The sequence below is a fragment of the Ceratotherium simum genome, chromosome 20 (assembly GCF_057802395.1).
Source record: "Ceratotherium simum simum isolate JZ-2026a chromosome 20, ASM5780239v1, whole genome shotgun sequence".
Taxonomy (NCBI): Eukaryota; Metazoa; Chordata; class Mammalia; order Perissodactyla; family Rhinocerotidae; genus Ceratotherium; species Ceratotherium simum.
The window spans coordinates 788520-811243 of record NC_141919.1 but is presented as its reverse complement, the minus strand read 5'-3'; the positions used below and the strand labels follow the sequence as shown (position 1 = coordinate 811243).

Here is a 22724-nt window from a genome sequence, read left to right as displayed (position 1 = left end):
GGTTTTAGGAGCTCTGTGCCAGGAACTAGGGACAGAGACCTATATATATATATATATATATATATTTTCCATTATCTCACAATGGCATCGACATTTACCCAGTTGCTCATGCAGCTTATCTATATGTACAGCTGTAAAAAAAAAAAAAAAAAAATTAGTGATGGAAATTTTGTTCCTTTCTCTTATAGGTATCAGTTTCCCATTCTTCGTCCCCACTGCTTTACTTTATTATAGGTCATGTCTTTTTTTCCTTTTTTTTAAAATTCAATTTATTTAAACTAAAAATACCAAAAACAGTTCACCCATTCCTCCCACCCCCCCACCCCTTCCCTCTGGTGGCCACCAATCTGTTCTCTATGTCTACAAGCTTAGTGTTTTTGTTTTTTGTTTTAGATTCCACATATAAGAGAGATCATATGGTATTTGTCTTTCTCTGTCTGACTTATTTCACTTAGCATAATGCCCTGGAGGTCCTTAAATTGGCCTCTTCTGTTTTGTTGCTTAAGACTTCCTCCACTGTTCTTCCAGAGCATTGCTTGTGCAAGACAAGTCTGATCATGCATACTACCTCCAGGGTTTACCTGTATCTCTTCGTTGGTTCCCCATCCCACCCCAGCAGAGAACTCCAAATGGGTGTATGTACCCTAGAGAGTGCTCAGGACAGTCTGTTGGAGTACAGGTAAAGATTATAGGAAGGCAAGTTATAAAAACTAGCTTAAAAAAAAAAAGGCACTTAATCAGTAGTATATTAACTGACAGTTTTTTATTTAATTTGTAAATAAATACAAATACTTTAGAGCATAAGAATAGTATTTGTACCAGTTATGTGAGTACCCCAAAGTATAAGATAACGATAGGACATAGTACGCATCCTTTATAAAATTTTGTTTTAACTTCTCACAGTAAACATGATACAAATTAGTTTTCAAAGGTATTTTCCATATCACCTGTTTCTGAACTCTTCATGTTGAATGGAAATGTGCTGTTACAGGCATCACTGTCATTCAAGGACGTGGCTGTGGAGCTGACCCAGGAGGAGTGGCAGCAGATGGACTCTGTGCAGAGGGCCCTGTACAGGGATGTGATGCTGGAGAACTACAGCCACCTTGTCTCCGTGGGTGAGCAGACCTTACCATGTGACTCCCTCTAGAGTGCAGTTCTGTTTTCTCTGTCCTTTTTAATTTTTAAAATACTTCTATTGGGGTGTAATTAACAGAAAATAAAAGTCAGTAATTTTCAATGTATAATTTGATGAGTTTCAGAAATGTGTATAGGTGATTACCACCACTAAAATAATGATATAAAATATTTCTGTCACCCCAGAAAGTTTTCTTGTGGCTCTTGGCAGTGATTCTTCTCCCCCCATCCCTCTCCCTGGCCCCTGTCAACCACTGATCTACTTTCTGTTGCAATAGTTTGCCTTTCTAGAATTTTATATAGATCATACAGTATTTGCTCTTTTTTCTTGCTTTTTTCATTTAGCTTTTGAGATTCATGCACGTTTTTGTGTATATCATTCTTTTTATTCCTGAGTAGTATTCCTTTGCAAGCATAAACCACAGTTTGTCATCCATATACCAGTTGATAGACATAGATTTTTTCCTGTTTGGGCTGTTTAGGAATAAAGCTGCTATGTCCATTTAAGTACAGGTGTTTGTGTAGACATATGTGTCCATTTCTCTTGTGTAAATACCCAGAAGTATGATATTATTGGTCTTATGGTAACTTTATAAGAACTGCTAGATGTTTCTAAAGTGGCTGTGCCAATTTGCATGCCCTTTAGCAGTGTATGATAGTTCTAGTTGCTCCACATCCTCACCAAAGTTTGGTATTTTAAGTCATGTTTTTTTTTTTAAAGATTCTAGTGGGTGTCTTTGTATCTTATTGGGTTTTAATTTGCATTTTCCTGATGATTAGTGAAGTTGAACATCTTTTCATGTGCTTTTTATTTTCTTTTTTTGAAGTCGGTTAAATCTTGAGATCATTAAAAAAAAATCTTGTTTGGTCTTACTTAGTTGAAAGAGTTTTTTTTTTGTTTTTTTTAAAGTATGAACAATTTTCCGCTTCATTGTCCTCCTCCTCTGACTTAGCTCATTTCTCTTTTTTTTTTAATCTTTTTACTCTTTTTTTTTTAAATTTTTCCCCCAACGCCCCAGTAGATAGTTGTATGTCATAGTTGCACATCCTTCTAGTTGCTGTTACGTGGGACATGGCCTCGGCATGGCCAGAGAAGCGGTGCGTCGGTGCGCGCCCGGGATCCGAACCCGGGCTGCCAGCAGCGGAGCGCGTGCACTTAACCGCTAAGCCACGGGGCCGGCCCCTGAAAGAGTTTTTTATATAATCTAGATACAAGACCAATTATGCTGCTCTTATTTTCTTAACAGTGTCTTAGAAGAGCAGAGTTTTCCATTTGTTTTTTAATGTATCATTGGTTTTTCTTTTATATTTCATGATTTTTGTGTCTTTTTTTAAAAGAAATTTTTGCCTAATCCAAGGTCACTATAATTTCCTCCTGTGTTTTCTTGAAGAAGTTTTATAGTTTTACGTGTAGGCCTATGATTCATTGCCAGTTAATTTTTCCATATGGTGTGAAATGAGGGTCGTGGTTCATTTTGTGTATCTCTATGTTTTGTTATATTGACACCGTTTGCTGGAAAGATTATTATTTTTCCATTGAACTGCCTTGGCACCTTTGTCAAAAACAGATTGACCATGTATCTGTAGTTCTATATCTGGACTCTATTCTGTTTAATGGATCTGTATGTCTGTAACACCCCTTGATTATGTAGCTTTGTGGAAAGTTATTAAATGAGGAAGATTTAGTTCTCCAAATATGTTTTTCATTTCAAAATTATTTTGATTATTACACATTCTTTGTTGTTTCCATATAAATTTTAGAATTTCTTGTCAATTTCTTCAAAGACTTTGCTTGAAATTCTGGTTGAGATAGTTTTGAGTTTTTAGAATAGTCTGGAGAGGATTTATGTCTTAACAATATCGATTCTTCTGATCCATTAAAATGGTATATCTCTCCCTTTAATTTTTCTTTTCAATGATTTGTAGCTTTCAGTGTATATGTTTTACACATAGTTTGTTTAGATGTATTTCACGATTTTGATGATGATATAAATGGCATGTATTTTACAGTTTCAATTTCCAATTGTGGAAAGTACATAGAAACCCAATTGATTTATGTATATCGACATTATATTTTGTAACTGCTACTCTTATTTATTTTAGTAGATCTTTTGGAGATTCCCAAGGATGTTTTACATACACAATTATGTTATCTGTGAATAAAAATATGTTACTTCTTCATTTCTTAACTACATATGCCTTTTATTTCTTTTTCTTTAATAACTGGCTAGGACCACTAATACAGTGGTGTTGCTTAATGCCAGAGATACATTCTGAGAAATGTGTCGTTAGGCGATTTCATTGTTGTGCGAACGTCTGAATGTACTTACATGAACCGAAGTGGTATAGCCTATTACACACCTAGGCTGTGTGGTACTAATCTTATGGGACCACCATTGTATATGCAGTCTGTCATTAACCAAAAATTCATTATGTGGCATGTGACTGTATAACATTGAACACAAGTGGTGAGAGAAGCTACTCGTGTCTTATTTCTAATCCTAGAGGCAAAGCATTCATTCTTCCCCATGACATAATTAACTAAATTAATTGTAGGTTTTTTATAGTTGCCTTTTATCAGTTTGAGGAAGTTCCCTAGTCTGCTGAAAGGTTTTTTTTTTTAATTCATTGATAATTGATAATCATCATCATTGAATTTGTCAGATGTTCTTTCTGTATCTATTGAGATAATCACATGGTTTTTCTTTTTTATTCAGTTAATATTGTGAATTACATTGATTTTTTGAGTATTCTACCAACCTTGAATTCCTGGGATGAACGCTACTTGTTCATACTGTGTTATATTTTTATATTTTTGGATTTGGTTCATTAACATTTTAAGGATTTTTGCCCCTATATTTTTAAACGATATTTACAGATGTATTTTCTTGTAATGTCTCCTCAAGGATTTGGTATCATGGTAATACTTGTCTTATAAAGTGAGTTGAATCATTTCTACTGTTTTCTTGGATAGAATTGATATTATTTCTTCCTTAAATGTTTAATAGAATTCACCACTAAAGCAATCTGAACCTGGAGTTTTCTTTGTGGGAAGGTTTTCATTAAGAGTGAAGTTTTCTTTATTAGCTATAATACAGTTTGGGTCATCTATTTTTTTTATTGTGGTAAAATATACGTAACATAAAACTTACCATTATGATGGTTTTAAAGTGTGGAGTTCTGTAGCATTAAATATACTCACATGTTGTATATCCATCACCACCATTTATCTCCAGAACTTTTTCATCTTCCCCAACTGAAACTACCTATTACACACCCAACTCCTCATTCCTCCTTCCCCCTAACCTCTATTAAACGCTGTTCTTCCTTCTGTCTCTGTGAATTTGACTAGGTAAATATAAGTGGAGTCATACCATATTTATCTTTCTGTGTATGGCTTATTTTACTTAGCATAATATCTTTAAGGTTACTATGTTGAGTAACAGTGGTGAGAACAGACATCCTGTCTCTGTCTTGTTCTGACTTTTAGGTGGAAAGCATTCAGTCTTTCACTTAAGTATGTTAACTATATGTTTTTTTATAGATGTTCTTTATGAAGTTGAGGAAATTCTCTATTCCTAGTTTTCTTAAGGGTTTTTATCATGCGTGGGGGTTAATTTCCTTCTTTCTGCTTATTTGGGCTTTAGTTTGCTCTTCTTTTTCTAATTTCTTGAGATGAAAGCTTGATTATTGACTTAAGACTTTTTCTGTTTTCTCTTGTAAGGATTTAGTGGTATATAGTTCCATCTCAGCACTGTTTTAGCTGCATCCCACAAATTTTGATGTCGTATTTTGATTTCATTTTGTTCAGTGTATTATTTTGATTTCCCTTGAGACTTCCTTTTTAAAGGATTTAGATGGGCCGACCCCGTGGCTTAGCGGTTAAGTGCGCGCGCTCTGCTGCTGGCGGCCCGGATTCGGATCCCGGGAGCGCACCGACGCACCGCTTGTCCGGCCATGGTGAGGCCACATCCCGCATACAGCAACTAGAAGGATGTGCAGCTATGACATACAACTATCTACTGGGGCCTTGGGGGAAAAATAAAATAAATAAAATTTAAAGGATTTAGAAATGTGTTGTTTAATTTCAGAGTATTTGCAGATTTTTCTGTACCCTTCTTTTATTGATTTTTAGTTTGATTTCACTGTGGTTAGAGAACACATTTTATTTCAATTCTATTAAACTTTTTCTTTTTTTAATGGCCTGGGATATTGTCTCTCTTGGTACATGTTCTATGGATTCTTGAAAAGAGTGTATTCTGCTGTTACGGAGTGGAGTGTTCTATAAATGTCTATTAGATTGTGTTGCTTGATGGTTTTGTTAAGTTGTGTATCCTTGCTTATTTTCTGTCTAGTTCTATCAGTTGTTGGAAGACGGTGTTGAAGAGTCTAACTATAATTATGGATTTATTTCACTTTTTAGTTCTCTTAGTTTTTACTTCATATATTTTGAAGCTCTGTTGTTTGGTGTATACATATTTAGTATCGCTCTGTCATTTTGGTAGATTGTTCCTTTAATCATTATGTAATGTCCTTCTCCGTCTCTGTCAATATTCTTTGCTTTGCGATCTCCTTTGCCTGAAATTAATATAACCCCTCCAGCTTTTATATATATACATGTATATATATATATTTTTTTTTGGTGAGGAAGATTGTCCCTGAGCTAACGTCTGTGCCCATCTTTCTCTATTTTGTATGTGGGTCACTGCCATAGCATGGCTTGCTGAGTGGTGTATGTCCACACCTGGGATATGAACCCATGAACCCAGCTGCCAAAGTGGAGCATGCTGAACTTAACCACTGTGCCACTGGGCTGGCCTCCAGCTTTTTTTTTTTTTTTTTTTTTTAATGTTTGCATGGTGTATCTTTTTCTGTCCTACTTTTAACTTGCCTGTATCATTACTTTTGAAGCGAGTGTCTTGTGGACAGTATGTAGTTGAATTATGTTTTACATCCATCTGCCTGTTTCTGTCTTTTAAAAGGTGCATTTAGATCATTAACACTTGACAATAATTATTGATATGTTAGAGTTTAAATCTGTTATTATTTTCTTCTGTTCTTTGTTTTTTTTCTGCTTTCTTTTTTTGCCTTCCTGTGGGTTACTTGAACATTTTTTAGAGTTCCATTTTGATCTGTCTATAGTGTTTTTTAGGGTGTTTCTATACAGATTTTTTTAGTGGTTTTCCTAGGGGTTAACATTTTATATAAATTATCACAGTCTGTTAGTGTCTACATTTTTGTAGGTTGAGTGAAGTGTACTTCCTTTTACCTTCCCTCATTTATAACATACTTTTCTTATTTTCTCTCTACATACTGAGAACTATATCAGACAGTGTTATAATTTTTGCTTCAACCATCAAACAGTTTAGAAAATGTACGAGGAAAGGGAAAACTTATTGCATTTACCTATATTTTTTGCCCTTTCTGATGTTCTTTTTTCCTGATAGTCCAAGATGCTTAAACACTTACAATCTTTAGAGAACTTTAGCCATTCTTTTATGGTAGTTATGCTGGTGACAGATTCTCTTAATTTTACTTCATCTGAGAATGTGTTGATTAACACTTCGTTTTCAAAGGATATTTTCACTGTATATTGAATTCCGGGTTGACAATTTTTAGCACTTGAATAATTGTACTACTTTCTTATAGCCTCCATGGTTTCTCATGAGATACCTGCTGTTGTTCCAGTTATTTTTCCTCTGTAGGTAAGGTTGCTTCTATCTTGCTGCTTTCACAGTTTTTTTCTTTTTTCTTAGTTTTCAGATGTCTGACTATCGTGTCTGTGGATTTATTTGGGCTTATTCTGTTTGGGGTTTGCTTAGTATACTAAAGAGTCTGTCTGCATTTTTAATAACTGAGCCCCACCTCCTCCATCCTCTTCTGCTCCACATCTGGGCAAGATAATAATAAAAGTCTGCCCTTTCCTTACTTAGCACCAATGAGACAGTTCAGACCGTGCAAATCCTAGCTTATGCATAGCAACTCTCACTCTGGCCCCATCCTCTAACTACAGTAAAATCCAGGGCCACTTAATGCTTCCTTCACTGAAACCATTTTCAGACTGTCTCGGGTGTCTACCGTACTCTCCTGAAAGCCTCAATATGTGAGTCTTTTTCATACCCTAATCAATAAAAAAAGACCCCAAACTTGTAATCATACAGAGGGAGGAAAAAAAACTGAAACAGAAGCCTGCAATTTGACCCAATTGGAAGCCCAAAATGTACTAATTCAACAACAAAAAATAGATAAGAAAGCACCAAGTGCCTTTTGCGCCTCTGCAACATGTATTCTAAATTAATTTTTGCATCTCCTGAGATATACCATTTGGCAAACCTTCTTGGCCTTAATCAGTACTGGGCCAAATTACTGTTACACCTGGGGATTCCAGTAATTTAAACAAGATAACCTCTATAAGGGCAGGTACCAAAGAGAGGATGGTTATGCTTCACCTTGACCATTAGGATTATTGCCTTACCCAAACTCACTATGGTCATAGTACCCATTGTCCTATCAATTAGCTTGACAAAATGGGACTGAGTGAACCTACCCCCTCAGTTTTGGCTGTTGCACACAATCTTTGTAGGCAAGATCTTAACCACATCCATCTTTCTCCAGGAGCACAGATATGATATTACATTGATGACATCCTCCTCTGAGGAGATTCATTTGAGACATTCCTTGAGGACATAACAGATTCTCATAAAAGAGCTCACAAGAAGGAATGGGCCATTGTGCCACACTTAGTACAAAGCCCACCATCTCAGTTAAATTCCTGGGAACCGTTTGGTTAATTGAGGGGCTGCTTTATCCCTGGCACTCATGAAATAGCTCTTGGCACTCTCCACACCCTCAACAGGCAAAAGAGCCCACATCTTTAGTTTTCTTGGTTCCAGTGCTAACATATTCCTCTGAACAAATTTTACTTAAGCTCATATATAATGTTAGTCACAAATTATTCCACTTTGAATGGGCTCCCCTACAACAAAAGGCTCTAGAATCTGTCCAAATTGTAATAGGCACTCCTGTCAGTGTCCCTGAGAGACTCTTGCTGTAAAGGCTTTAGCAACCCATTCTCATGCCTCTTGGACTTTGTGGGCCACCCATGCTTACCATGAAATGCCCATGAGCTTCTGATGCAAGAAACTGCCCTCTTTGGCCCTGTGGTAATGCCATTAGAGCAGCATTTGTGGACTGCATACTTGGCTGTTCTGGAAATAGAGACTCTCACCTCAGCCTGTGACCCTTAGTACCCAGCTTCTCATTACACCCTGGGTTGTAGAAGTGGCATCCCTCAGATTTGACCAGGCCGCTGAGACCTCCTTGCTGAAATGGAAGTGGTATTTACAGGATAGATACAAACATGGACTCTCTGGCATATCCCACATGCAAGAGGAGGTGACCTTCCCTGTCCTCAGTACTTGCCATATGCTTCAGTGCTGGAAGAGATTATCCTTCCAGACCCCTTGACTACCTAGAGAACCCTTTAGCATCCCCTGAGTGAACAGCAAAAGAAGTTCGTATACTGTAGATGGCAGTGCTACTGTGACACGTAATGGAATTTGCTGGAGAGCTGCTACTTACATCCTTTAACTGGGATATCGATGATAAAGAATGGGATCTAAGAGTCAGTACAGTTGACCAAACTTCAAGCACTCATCTTGGCATTGGAGGATCCCCTGGCCAACGATCTGCCCCGTCTGCACAGTTTTACAGATGCTTGGGCCATTGCCCATGACCTGGCTATCTGGTTCAACCAAAGACAGCCACAGTTCCTTGTCCAGGGTAGCCCACCCTTTGGGTTAAAGGACACTGGAAATTTCTTGCCTCACAGATACCCAAAATTATAAATCAAGGTTACACATGTGTCTGCCATACTAAAACCATAATACAAGGCATCACTAAGAAATCTAGATCTCCTTTGAAAGTCCGTGCATCATCAATAGTGACCAAAGCAATTATTTCATTTCTCAGAATACATAATACTGGGCTCCTGAACAAACAACTTGTATTTTCTTTACAGCCTCAGGTGGCGGTCCTCATAGAGTTCAGTATTAGCTTATCAGTTGAAATCCAATGAAGTGAAACATGGCACATTTCAGTCGTCAGCATCAGAGGTGAATTGTAATAGAGTCTGACTCCATTTTTGATATGTGACTGCTGATAGCTCTCAAGCCCTACCTCCCCCTCCACTTCTTCCCCATATCTGGGGCAAGCTGATAAGAAAGCTCACGTGTGTCCTCCCTTGGCACCAATGGGGAAGTTCAAACCATGCAAACCCCAGCTTGCACACAGAAACCCTCACCTTGGCCCCACCTTCTAAGCATAGTAAAACTCAGAGCCACTGTGTCTTTGCTCAGACCGTTTGCAGAATGACTTGGGTGCCTGCTGTGCTTTCCTCAGAAAGTCTCATATGTAATAAATCTTTTCATGTCTTCCTGGTGCATGTGTAGCATCATCAGTCTTGATATCCCACCTGTTGTTGGAAGAAGGTGCATCCTGCATCTGTGGGATGACTACAACACATAGCTGCTTTTGCCAAATTTGGGGAAATTTCAGCCGTTATTTCTTTTTTTTTGTTTTTTTTTTTGTGAGTGAGGAAGATCAGCCCTGAGCTAACATCCATGCCAATCCTCCTCTTTTTGCTGAGGAAGACCGGCTTTGAGCTAACATCTATTGCCAATCCTTCTCCTTTTTTTCCCCAAAGCCCCAGGAGATAGTTGCACATTCTTCTAGTTGCTGTATGTGGGATGCTGCCTCAGCATGGCCGGAGAAGCAGTGTGTGGGTGTGCGCCTGGGACCCGAACCCGGGCCACCAGTAGCGGAGCATGTTATTTCTTTAAATATTTTTTAGCCCTGCTCTGTTTCTTCTCTCCTTCTGGATTCCAATAACCTGAATGTTTGTTATATTCTTGTGTGTTCCTGAGACTCTATGGTAATTAATTTTGTGTGTCATCTTGGCAAAGCTATGGTACCCAATTATTTGGTCAAGTCTAAATGTTGCTGTGAGGTGTTTTTTAGATGTGATTAGCATTTAAATCTTTGAGTAAAGAATCAAAAAAGAGTAAAACTGAAAAAGTAAACTTTGAGTAATTAGATTACCCTTCATGATGTGGTTGGACTTTATCCTAATCTTTTGAAGGCCTTAAGGGAAAAGACTGAGATCTCCCTAGAAGGAAGGAACTCTAGACTGCTTTTGGATTCAAGACTGCAACATCAATTTTTCCCTGGGTCTCCAGCCTGCTGGCTCATCCTGCAGGTTTCAGACCTGCTCCCACAATCACACGAGCAAATTCCTTCCAATAAACTTCTCTCTCTGTGTGTACACCCTATTGATTCTGTTTCTCTGGAGAACTTGGACTAATACAAGCTCTGCTCATTTTTCTTTTTGTTTTTTATTCAGTATATTTTCTTTCTATTGTTCAGTTTGGGTAATTTCTATTATTCTATCTTCAAGTTCACTGATTCCTCTGTCCCTTCCATTCTGCTAAGCCCATCCATTGAGTTTATTTCAGTTATTCTATTTTTTAGTTAAAAAATTTCCATTTGGATCTTTTTTACATCTTCTCTCTCTGCTGAGATTTTTAATTTTTTCGTTTATTTTAAGCATATTTGTAATTTCTATTTGAAGCATTTTTATGATTGCCTCAAAGTCAGTGTCAGATAATTCTAACATCTTTGTCATCTTGGTGTTGAAGTCTCTTTATTGTCTTACTCAAATTGTGATTTTCCTGGTTCTTGGTGTAACAAGTGATTCTTGATTGAAATCTGGAAATTTTGAGTGTTATTTTCTGGGACTCCGGATCTTAAATCGGTTTTAGCTGGCTTTCTCTGAGACTGCTTCAGCAGGGAAAAGGGGGCCACTGATTCATTACTGCCAAATAAGGGTGGAAGTCTAGTGTCTTAGTCTGTTTGGGCTGCTTTAACAAAATACTACAGATTGGGTGGCTTATAAACCACAGAAATTTATTTCTCACAGTTTTGGAGGCTGGAAGTCCAAGATCAGGGTGCCAGCATGGTTGGATGAGACCCCTCTTCCTAGTTGCAGACTTCTTGTTGTATCCTTCTGTGGTGGAAGGGGCTAGGGAACTTTAGGGTCTTTTTTTTTTTTTTTTTTTTTTTTTTTTTTTTTTACAGTATGTCAAATTTTTTTTATTGATGTCATAATAGTTTATAACATTGTGAGATTCCAGTTGTACATTATTATTTGTCAGTCACCATATAAATGCACCCCTTCACCCCTTGTGCCCATCCCCCAACTCCTTTCCCCCTGGTAACCACCAAACTGTTCTCTCTGTCCGTGTGTTAGTTTATATTCCACATATGAGAGAGGTCATACAGTATTTGTCTTTCTCTGTCTGGCTTATTTCACTTAACATAATACCCCCCAGGTCCATCCATGTTGTTGCAAATGGGACGATTTTGTCTTTTTTTTATGGCTGAGTAGTATTCCATTGTATATGTAAACCACATCTTCTTTATCCAATCATCTGTTGATGGACTCTTGGGTTGCTTCCACATCTTGGCTGTAGTGAATAATGCTGCATTGAACATAGGGGTGCATAAGCCTCTTTGGATTGTTGATTTCAAGTTCTTTGGATAAATACCCAGTAGTGGGACAGCTGGATCATAAGGTATTTCTAGTTTTAATTTTTTGAGGAATCTCCATACTGTTTTCCCTAGAGGCTGCACCAGTTTGCATTCCCACCAACAGTGAATGAGGGTTCACTTTTCTCCACATCCTCTCCCACATTTGTTATTTTTTGTTTTGGTGATTATAGCCATTCTAATGGGTGTAAGGTGATATCTTAGTGTAGTTTTGATTTGCATTTCCCTGATGATTAGTGATGTTGAACATCTTTTCATGTGCCTATTGGCTATCTGTATATCTTCCTTGGAAAAATGTCTGTTCATATCCTCTGCCCATTTTTTGATCGGGTTATTTGTTTTTTTTGTTGTTCAGATGTGTGAGTTCTTTATATATTATGGAGATTAACTCCTTGTTGGATATATGGTTTGCAAATATTTTCTCCCAGCTGGTGGGTTGTCTTTTCATTTTGATCCTGGTTTCGTTTGCCTTGCAGAAGCTCTTTAGTCTGATGAAGTCCCACTTGTTTATTTTTTCTTTTGTTTCCCTTGTCTGAGGAGACATGGAATTCGAGAAGACCCCTTTATGACCAATGACGAATAGTGTACTGCCTACATTTTCTTCCAGGAGTTTTATAGTTTCAGGTCTCACCCTCAGGTCTTTGATCCATTTTGAGTTAATTTTTGTGTATGGCAAAAGAAGGTGGTCTACTTTCATTCTTTTGCAAGTGGCTTTCCAGTTTTCCCAGCACCGTTTATTGAGGAGACTTTCTTTCTCCATTGTATGTTCTGTGCTCCTTTGTGAAAGATTAGCTGCCTGTAGATGTGAGGTTTTACTTCTGGGGTTTCAATTCTGTTCCATTGATCTGTGTGTCTGTTTTTGTACCGGTACCGTGTTGTTTTGATTACTGTCGCTTTGTAGTATGTTTTGAAGTCAGGGATTGTGATGCCTCCAGCTTTGTTCTTTTTCTCAGGATTGCTTTAGCTATTTGGGGTCTTTTGTTGCCCCATATGAATATTAATATTCTTTGTTCTATTGCCATGAAGAATGTTGTTGGGATTCTGATTGGGATTGCATTGAATCTGTAGATTGCTTTAGGTAGTATGGACATTTTAACTATGTTTATTCTTCCAATCCATGTACATGGGATATCTTTCCATTTCTTTGTGTCATCATTGATTTCTTTCACTAATGTCTTAAAGTTTTCATTGTATAGGTCTTTCACCTCCTTGGTTAAATTTATTCCTAGATATTTTATTCTTTTTGTTGTGATTGTAAATGGGATTGTCTTCTTGAGTTCTCTTTCTGTTAGTTCGTTGTTGGCATATAGAAATGCAGTTGATTTTTGTAAGTTGATTTTGTACCCTGCCACTTGGCTGTAGTTGTTGATTATTTCTAATAGTTTTCTGATGGATTCTTTAGGCTTTTCTATGTATAAAATCACGTCGTCTGTGAACGGTGAGAGTTTCACTTCTTCATTGCGTGTTTGGATTTCTTTTATTCCTTTTTCTTGCCTAATTGCTCTGGCCAGAACTTCTAACACTGTGTTGAATAACAGTGGAAAGAGTGGGCACCCTTGTCTTGTTCCTGTTCTCAGAGGGATGGCTTTCAGTTTTTCCCTGTTGAGTATGATGTTGACTGTGGGTTTGTCATAGTCAGCCTTTATCATGTTGAAGTACTTTCCTTCTATACCCATTTTGTTGGGAGTTTTTATCATAAATGGATGTCGGACCTTGTCAAATGCTTTCTCTGCGTCTATTGAGATGATCATGTGGTTTTTATTCCTCATTTTGTTAATGTGGTGTATCACATTGATTGGTTTGCGGATGTTGAACCATCCCTGCCTCCCTGGTATAAATCCCATTTGATTATGCTGTATGATCTTTCTAATGTATTTCTGTATTCGGTTTGCCAATATTTAGTTGAAGATTTTTGCATCTATGTTCATCAGCGATATTGGCCTGTAATTTTCCTTCTTTGTATTGTCCTTGCCTGGCTTTGGTATCAGGGTGATGTTGTTCTCTTCGAATGTGTTAGGAAGTGTTCCATCTTTCTCTATTTTGGGGATAGTTTGAGAAGGATAGGTATTAAATCTTCTTTGAATGTTTGGTAAAATTCCCCAGAGAAGCCATCTGGTCCTGGACTTTTATTTTTTGGGAGGTTTTTTATTACTGTTTCAATCTCTTTACTTGTGATTGGTCTATTCAGATTCTCTATTTCTTCTTGATTCGGTTTTGGGAGGTTGTATGAGCCTAAGAGTTTATCAATTTCTTCTAGATTGTCCAATTTGTTGGAATATAGTTTTTCATAGTATTCTCTTATAATCTTTTGTATTTCTGCGGTATCTATTGTGATTTCTGCTCTTTCATTTCTAATTATATTTATTTGAGCTTTCTTTCTTTTTTTCTTGGTGAGTCTGGCTACAGATTTGTCAATTTTGTTTATCTTCTCAGGGAACCAGGTTTTTGTTTCATTGATCCTTTCTACTGTTTTTTTTGGTTTCAATTTCATTTGTTTCTGCTCTAGTTTATATTATTTCCCTCCTGCTGACTTCGGGCTTTGTGTGTTCTTCTTTTTCTAATTCTGTTAGGTGTAGTTGAAGGGTGCTTATTTGGGATTTTTCTTGTTTGTTAAGGTGGACCTGTATTGCTGTGATTTTCCCGCTCAGGATGCTTTTGCTGCATCCCGTATGAGTTGGTGTGGTGTATTTTCATTTTCATTTATTGCCAGATATTCTTTGATTGCTCCTTTAGTTTCTTCAGTGATCCATTGGTTGTTCAGTAGCATGTCGTTTAGTCTCTACACCTTTGTCACTTTCCTAGTTTTTTTCTTGTAGTTGATTTCTGGTTTCATAGCATTACGGTCAGAAAAGATGCTTGTTATGATTTCAGTCTTCTTAAATTTATAGAGGTTTGCCTTGTTTCCCAAGATATAGTCTGTCCTTGAGAATGTTCCATGCATGCTTGAGAAGAATGTGTAATCTCTTCTTTTTGGATGGAGTGCTCTATATATATCTATTAAGTCCATCTGGTCTAAGTCCACTATTTCCTTATTGACTTTCTGTCTGGATGCTCTGTCCATTGATGTAAGTGGGGTGTTAAGGTCCCCTACTATTATTGTGTTGTTTTTGATATCTCCTTTTGGGTTTGTTAATAGTTGCTTTATGTACTTTGGTGCTTCTGTGTTCGGTGCATGTATATATTTCTAAATGTTATGTCTTCTTGGTGGAGTGTCCTTTTATCATTATATATTGCCCCTCTTTGTCTCTCATTACCTGCTTTATCTTGAATTCTACTTTGTCTGATATGAGTGTGGCAACACCTGCTTTCCTTTGTTTGCCATTAGCTGGGAGTATCATCTTCTATCCCTTCACTCTGAGCCTGTGTTTGTCTTTAAAGCTGAGATGTGTTTCCTGGAGGCAGCAAATTTTGGGGTCTTGCTTTTTAATCCATCCAGCCACTCGGTGTCTTTTGATTGGGGAATTCAATCCATTTACATTTAGAGTGATTATTGATATATGAGGGCTTAATGCTGCCATTTTATCTCTTGTTTTTCAGTTGTTATGTATTTCCCTTGTTTCTTGTCCCATGTATTTTGGACTGCCAGTTCAGTTTAGTGGCTCTCTATGATGGTTTTCTCATTATTCATCATTTGTGTCTCTGTTCTGATTTTTTGTTTAGTGGTTACCATGCGGTTTGTATAAAAGATGTTGTAGATGAGATGGTCCATTCCCTGATAGCCTCTCGTTCCCTTAGTCAAAGCAGGTTTCTTCCTTTTCGTCTTTTCCTTCTAAGTTGTTGTCATACCTTATTCCATTATGTGTTGTGAATTTGTGGTTAAAGTGAAGTGATAATATTTATTTTTGATGTTTTCTTTTCCTTTATCTTTAAAGTTATAATTAAGTGTTTGCTAATCTGTTCTGATAGAGAGTTTCAATTTCTAAGATTTTATTTATTTTATTTTTTCCCCCCAAAGCCCCAGTAGATAGTTGTATGTCATAGCTGCACATCCTTCTAGTTGCTGCATGTGGGACTCGGCCTCAGGATGGACGGAGAAGTGGTGCCTCAATGCGCACCCGGGATCCGAACCCGGGCCACCAGCATTGCAGCGCGCGCACTTAACCACCAAGCCACAGGGCCGGCCCAGAGAGTTTCAATTTCTGATTTTGTCTGCCTGTTTATCTGCTTGCTCAAGGCTTTGTAAACCGTTTCGTTTTTTTTTTCAGGTATGAGGGCCTTCTTGATCAAATCTTGTACGGGGGGTCTTGTGGCAATGAACTCCCTCAGCTTTTCTTTATCTGGGAAGGTTTTTAATCCATCATATCTGAAGGATATTTTTGCTGGATATAGTATTTTTGGCTGAAAGTTTTTGTCTTTCAAAATTTGGAATATATCATTCCACTCTCTCCTAGCCTGTAAGGTTTCTGCTGAAAAATCCACTGAAAACCTGATAGGGCTTCACTTACAGGTTATTCCCTTCTGCCTTGCTGCCCTTAATATTTTTTCTTTATTGTTAACGTTTGACAGCTTTACTAATGTATGCCTTGGAGAAGGTCTTTTTACATTGATGTAATTAGGAGTCCTGTTGTCTTCTTTTACATGTAATTCCAGCTCCGTCTTCAGGTTTGGAAAGTTCTCAGTTATTATTTCTTTGAACAAGCTCTCTGCTCCTTTTTCTCTCTCTTCTCCCACTGAAATACCTATAATCCTTATGTTGCATTTCCTAATTGAGTCTGATACTTCTCAGAGAATTTCTTCATTTCTTTTTAATCTAAGTTCTCTCTCCTCCTCCATCTGAAGTATTTCTATGTTCCTAGCCTCCAGATTGCTAATTCTATCCATATTATCAACCCTGTTGTTTGACTCCAGATTTTTCTTTATCTCATCCATTGTGTTTTTCATCTCTAACAATTCTGTTTGGTTTTTCTTTATAGTTTCAATCTCTTTTGTGAAGAATTCCCTCTGTTGAGTAATTTAGTTCCTGATTTCATTGAACTGTCTTTCAGAATTCTCTTGTAGCTCATTGAGTTTTCTTATGATGGCTGTCTTGAATTCTTTGTCATTTAGATCACAGGTTTCCATGCCTTCAGGACTGGTTTCTGGGTGTTTGTCTTTTTCCTTCTGGTCTGGAGTACTAATAAATTTCTTTATACCATTTGACGGAGTGGATTTGTCCCAGCACATAGTGATAGTTTCTGGATGCAGGTTCCACCTGCTGCCATTTGGAGGGGGCAGGAGCTGTGTAATCTGAGCCCACTGCCGTGATCCCTGTCAGCTCTGCCTGTCCAAGCCTGGGTCATTCCTTGGGATCACACTGGCCCTGTGGGGTCTCCCACCAAATGGTGGGAGTAGTCTACTACTCCCATTTTCCAAATGGGAAAGTAGTCATGTGGGGGGCTCAGGGCCACTGCCACCTGGTCCCACAGACCCTGGGGGTTGTGCTCCCTGCTTCTGGGCCACAGCGGTACTATGGGTGTTCTTGGCAGCCGGGAGCTTGTTTGCCTGGACTGGGATCTTAGCCGCCTTCTGCTCCTAGGTAGCATTGGCCTTGGTGTTTGGCAGGTGGGGCTTCCCCACTGGGTCCAAGCCTATGTCATTCTCTGTGGGCTGCGTGGACCTGAGGGCTTCCCCACTAGACAGGGAAGTGATCACACGGTGGGCTCAGGGCTGCCGTCATCTGTTTCCACAGTCGCCCTGAGGTACGCTCCCACCGTCGGGGCCACAGCGGTGCTATGATCACTCCAGCCGAGGAAGTAATCGCACACGTCACACAGCTGGGCTGCCTGGGGTCCAGAGGGTGCTTACCTATCTCCACCACCTGCTCGGCGGGGGTGGTCCATCCCCTTGGGCTATACAGCTGCTTAGGTCTCTTAGGCATCGTGGTGTGCTGTGTGGGAATCCTCTGCTGATTGATTAATGTCCTTTTAGTTGTAGTACGAAGCGGGAGAGACACAGGCAACAGCTCACACTGCCATGTTGCTGGTCCTACCTAGAGTCTTTTTTTTTTTTTAAAGAGCGATAATCTACCCTCATGACCTAAGCACCTCCCAAAGGCCCCACCTCCTACTACCATCACATTGGGCATTAGGATTTCAACATATGAATTTGGCGGGGGGGGGACACATAGCTTCAGACCAAAGCACCCAGGTTCCATACTTGTCTTCTCTTGACACCCAGCGGGGAAAGGCCTCTTGTTACTGCTTGGTGGGGCTGGAAGTTCCAGCTCCCACTAGGCCTCCACTGTTAACACTCTGGATGGGAGGCGCAGAAGTGTGTGCTTACTGCTCCCCACATGGCCTCCACTGACAAGGCACTGCAGGGGAGGGGTGGTCTCATTACCGCTGTGGAGTGGTGAAATTCCTTACTCTTCTCTAGGCCTCTTCTGATACCACCTCACTGGGAATGGGGAGGCATGCCTTGTTACTACTGCATGTGGATGGAAATACAGGCTCCCTAGGTGTTCCCCAACTGACACCATGGGAGGTGGTGTAGGGAGTGTTGTTAATATCTAGCAGAGGTGAAAGTCCCAGCTCCCTACTTGGTCTTTCCTGACATCAACCTTTTGAGAAGGATTGTGGCACTTTGTTACAACCTGGGAATGGTAGAAGTCTCTGCTCCCCGCTTGGCCTTTGCTGATAGGGATGGTGGTGGGGCTGTAGTCATTTTATGTGAGTGTTGTTTGGCTAGAGTATAGCAGTTGTCTAAAATTTTCTGTCTTGCTAGTCTCTCCTTTTTTTGGTTCTTTGGGTTGAGAGAGAGCAGGCTTTGCTTGTTTTTTTGTGGTGGTGGTGGTGGTGGTTGTATTCTAGTGGGAGGAATAGGGAAGAGTACTTCTATTCCATCTTTCCGAAGGCAGAAGTCCCCGGTGACACGAATTTTTATATGCTAAATGTCAAGGCAAGGCTGACATTGGATTGGTAAGAAACAATGAGCCCTTCTTAGATTCACACAGTTTATTACTTATATAAGCAGCAAAAGCAAAATATAAAAAACAAAGGTACCAGCTCCCCACATCCTTTGTTCCATAGGATCACACTGAAACAGAAGGAACAGATGACAAATGATTCAATATGAGTGGTGGGATACCCTGTTCCTGAAGAGACAGTGTGGTAGTGCCCCTAAGCAGTGTTCTAGCTTGAGCTCTACCCTAAGGAGGTGGAGGAAAAGCAGAAAGCCTCATAACTCATCAGATCCCAAGATGTGAGGAGAAATTGTCTCATGATAGCCTCCCAGGAAGATAGGGAGATGAGTGAGAAATGACCTTATAGCAGAAATGGCCTTTTCACAAAATTCCCTTGCTCTTATATTCTGAGAGTATCACGGGATGTTCTTCCAAGACATAGATAAGCTGTGGTTAAGCCTTGCCTATACAGCCTATGTGGTGTCTTGGTCATCTTGGGCTGCTATAATAGCATACCGTAGACTGGGTGATTTTAAATGACAGAAATTTATTTCTCACAGTTCTGGAAGCTGGTAAGTCCAAGATCAGGGCACTGGCAGATTTGGTGTCTGGTCAGGGCCTGCATCCTGATTCATGGACAGCTGTTTCCTTGCTGTATCCTTACATGACAGAATGAGGGTGAGAGAGCTCTCTGGGGTCCTTCTATAAGGCATTAATCTGTTTCATGAGGGCTCCACCCTTATGACCTAATATTACCTCCTGAAGGCCCCACCTCCTAATGTCATCACATTGGGGGTTAGGATTTCAATATATGAATTTTGGAGGGGGAACAGAATCGTTCAGTCCATAGCATGTGGGTATGTGCAGGGTCATCAGGGTGCTGGCAAAAAGCTGTTCTAGACGATGTCTTCATTTTCTTTTAGAAGATATTTTCTTATTTCTCTTGTGATTTAATTTTGAGTAGTCTTTGGTGTTTAATTTTCAGATGTTTGGGTTCTTCCTAATTTCTTCCCATTACTAATTTTTAAACATTTTTTGTTTAGATGATGATGTATACATAGTTTAAACCTTATTTTAAGTTTATTGAAATTTGTTTTAGATCCCAGCATATGATCTGTGTTGGTGAATGTTCCATATGTGCTCGGAATTAATGTATTTTTTAAAGTTTTTGGATCTAGTGTTGCTTAGATGGGAAGTAAGTCAAATTAGTTCATAATATAGTTCAAGTCTTCTATTTACTTTCTGATTTTTTGGTATACTTTTTCTACTAATTATTGAGAAAGCAGCTATTCAACTATAATTTTGAATTTGTCTACTTATTCCATCAGGATTTTCTTTATGTATTTTCAATACCTCCTGCAAGGTAGAAACATATTTAGGTTGTTATATCCTCTAGAGGAATTATCCTTTTATTCTCATCCAGTGTTTCATTTTATCCCTGATAATATTTGTTTTTCTGAGTTTTGCTTTGCCTGATATTAATTAATATTGGCGGCTTTTTTTTTTTTTTTTGCTTTTACTTTTTCTTCCTCACATTCAGAGTTGGTCTTTTGGATATAGAATATGGTTTGGACTTTTAAAAAATTCAGTATGACAGTCTCTACCTTTTAAGTGGAATTCTTTACCCTGTTTAATGTTTAATGTTATTATCAGTGTGGGTGATTTTGAATCTACCATCTTGTGATTTGCTTTCTATTTTTCCACGTGTTCATTGTTCCTTTTTCCTTCTTTCCCTAATTTCTTTGAGATTAATTGTGCATTATTAATGATTCCAGTTTCCCTATTATTGGCTTATTTGCTACCTTGTGTGTTTATGTGGTTGCTCTCGGCTTTAAAATGTAAATCTTTAACTTAACACAGTCTACCTTAAAACAATATTTTATCACTCGTATATTTTAAGAATCTTAAATAATTTTTTCCATTTCTCTTTAGTCTTTGTGCTGCTGTTGTCATATATTTTGCTTTTCTATAATTATAAAACCCATGCTGTTAATGTTTTTCTTTAAACAATGATTTTTTAAAAAGAATTCAAGAAATAGAAATATATATTGATCTTGTATCCTGTAACATTGCCCAACTTGTTTATTCTAATTGTTTTTTAGTGGATTCCTTAGAATTCTTGCTACATAAGACATTATCATTTGAGACTATAGATTTACTTCTTTCTTTCCAATCTGGATAAAATTTTATTTCTTTTTCTTGCCTTATTGGCCCAGCTAGAATGTATAGTATAATAGTGAATAGAAGTGTTGAGAATGAATATCCTTGTCTTGCTTGTGATCTTAGCAGGAAAGCATCCAGTCTCTGATCATTAAGTATGATATTAGTTGTGGGGTTTTCTTAGAAGCCCTTTATCAGGTTGAGGAAGTTCCATTCTATTCCTAGTTTGTTGACTGTTTTTATCATTAAGAGTGTTGAGTTTTGTCTTACTGCTTTCTGTGTCTATTAATAGGTGAGCATGTGGTTTTTTTTTTTTTTTAGATTTTTATTTATTTATTTTTCCCCCAAAGCCCCAGTAGGTAGTTGTCTGTCATAGCCGCACATCCTTCCAGTTACTGTATGCGGGACGCAGCCCCAGCATGGCTGGAGAAGCGGTGTGTCGGTGCGCGCCCGGGATCCAAACCCGGGCTGCCAGCAGCGGAGCGCGCGCACTTAACCGCTAACCCACGGGGCCGGCCCTATCATGTGGTTTTTATTTTTTATCCTATTGATATGGTGAATTACATTGATGGATTTTTGGATGTTACACAAACCTTCCATTCCTGGGATAAATCCCACTTGATCATGGTGTATAATATGTTTAATATGTTCCCAGATTCAGTTTAGTAGTATTTTGATGGAGGTTTTTTGCATCTGTATTCATAAGAGATACTGGTCTGTTGTTTGCTTGTGATGTCTTTATCTGGTTTTGCTATCAGGGAAGTGCTGGCCTCATTGAATGAGATAGGAAGTGTTCTCTTTTCTATTTCTTGGAAGAGTTTGTGAAGAATTAGTAATAGTTCTTCAGATGTTTGGTAGAATTCAGCAGTAAAGCCATCAGGGCATGCATGGGCTTTTCTTTGTGGGTAGTGTTTTGATTACTGATTCAATCTCTTTTTATAACTCTATTCAGATTTTCTATTTCTTCTTGAGTTAGTTTCTGTAGTTTGTGTCTTTCTATGAATTTGTCCCTTTTATCTAAGTTATGTAATTTATTGGCATATAATTGTTGCTAGTACTCCTTTTTAATCATTTTTATTTCTGTATAGTCAGTAGTAATGTCCCCTCTTTCATTTCTGATTTTAATAATTTGAGTCTTTTCTCTTTTTTCCCTGGTTAATCTAGCTAAAGATTTGTCAATTTTGTTGATCTTTTCAAAGAACCAACTTTGGTTACACCAATTTTCTCTTTCTGTTCTTTATTTCATTAATTTCCAATCCAATATTTATTATTTCTTTTCTTGTGCTTGCTCTAGGTTAGTTTGCTCTTGTTTTTCCTTTGTTTGAAAATGGAAAGTTAGTTTATTGATTTGAGATCTTCTTTTTTAATATAGGTGTTAATATATCTATAAATTTCCCTCTAAACACTGTTTTTGCTTCATGCTATAAGTTGTGGTATGTTGTGCCATCATTTTCAGTCATCAAAATGTATTTTCTAATATCCTTTGTAATTTTCTCTTTGACCAGTTATTTAGTAATGTGCTGTCCAATTTCCACATATTTGTGAATTTCCCAAATTTCTTTCCGTTATTGATTTCTGATTTCATTCCATTGGAGTCAGAGAAGATACTCTGTATTATTTCTATACTTTAAATTTATTGAAGTTTGTTTTGTGGCCTAATAAATGGCCTATCCTGGAGAATGTTCCATGTGCATTTCATTTAATTAATTTTTATTGAGGTAATTTGGTTTATAACATTGTATAGATTTCAGGTGTACAACGTTATATAATTCATATACTATAGTGTGTCCACCATCAAAAGTGTAGTTTTCATCCATCACCCTAAAATTGACCTCCTTTACCTTTTTCACCCTCCCCCACCCCATGTGCATTTTAGAAGAATGTGGATTCTGCTACTGCTGGGTGGGGTGTGCTGTATATATCTGTTAGGTCTAGTTGGTTT

At 38.2% G+C, this 22724-nt stretch overlaps 1 protein-coding gene across 1 annotated transcript in view; it reads left to right on the top strand.

Annotated features, from left to right (window-relative positions):
• Nucleotides 1–22724, top strand: part of LOC101403881 (uncharacterized) — a 49231-nt gene that overhangs the window by 5793 nt on the left and 20714 nt on the right. The window contains exon 3 of the mRNA XM_087444250.1: nt 992–1118. Within this exon, the coding sequence (XP_087300376.1) occupies nt 992–1118 (127 nt within the window). The remainder of the gene's footprint in view (nt 1–991; nt 1119–22724) is intronic.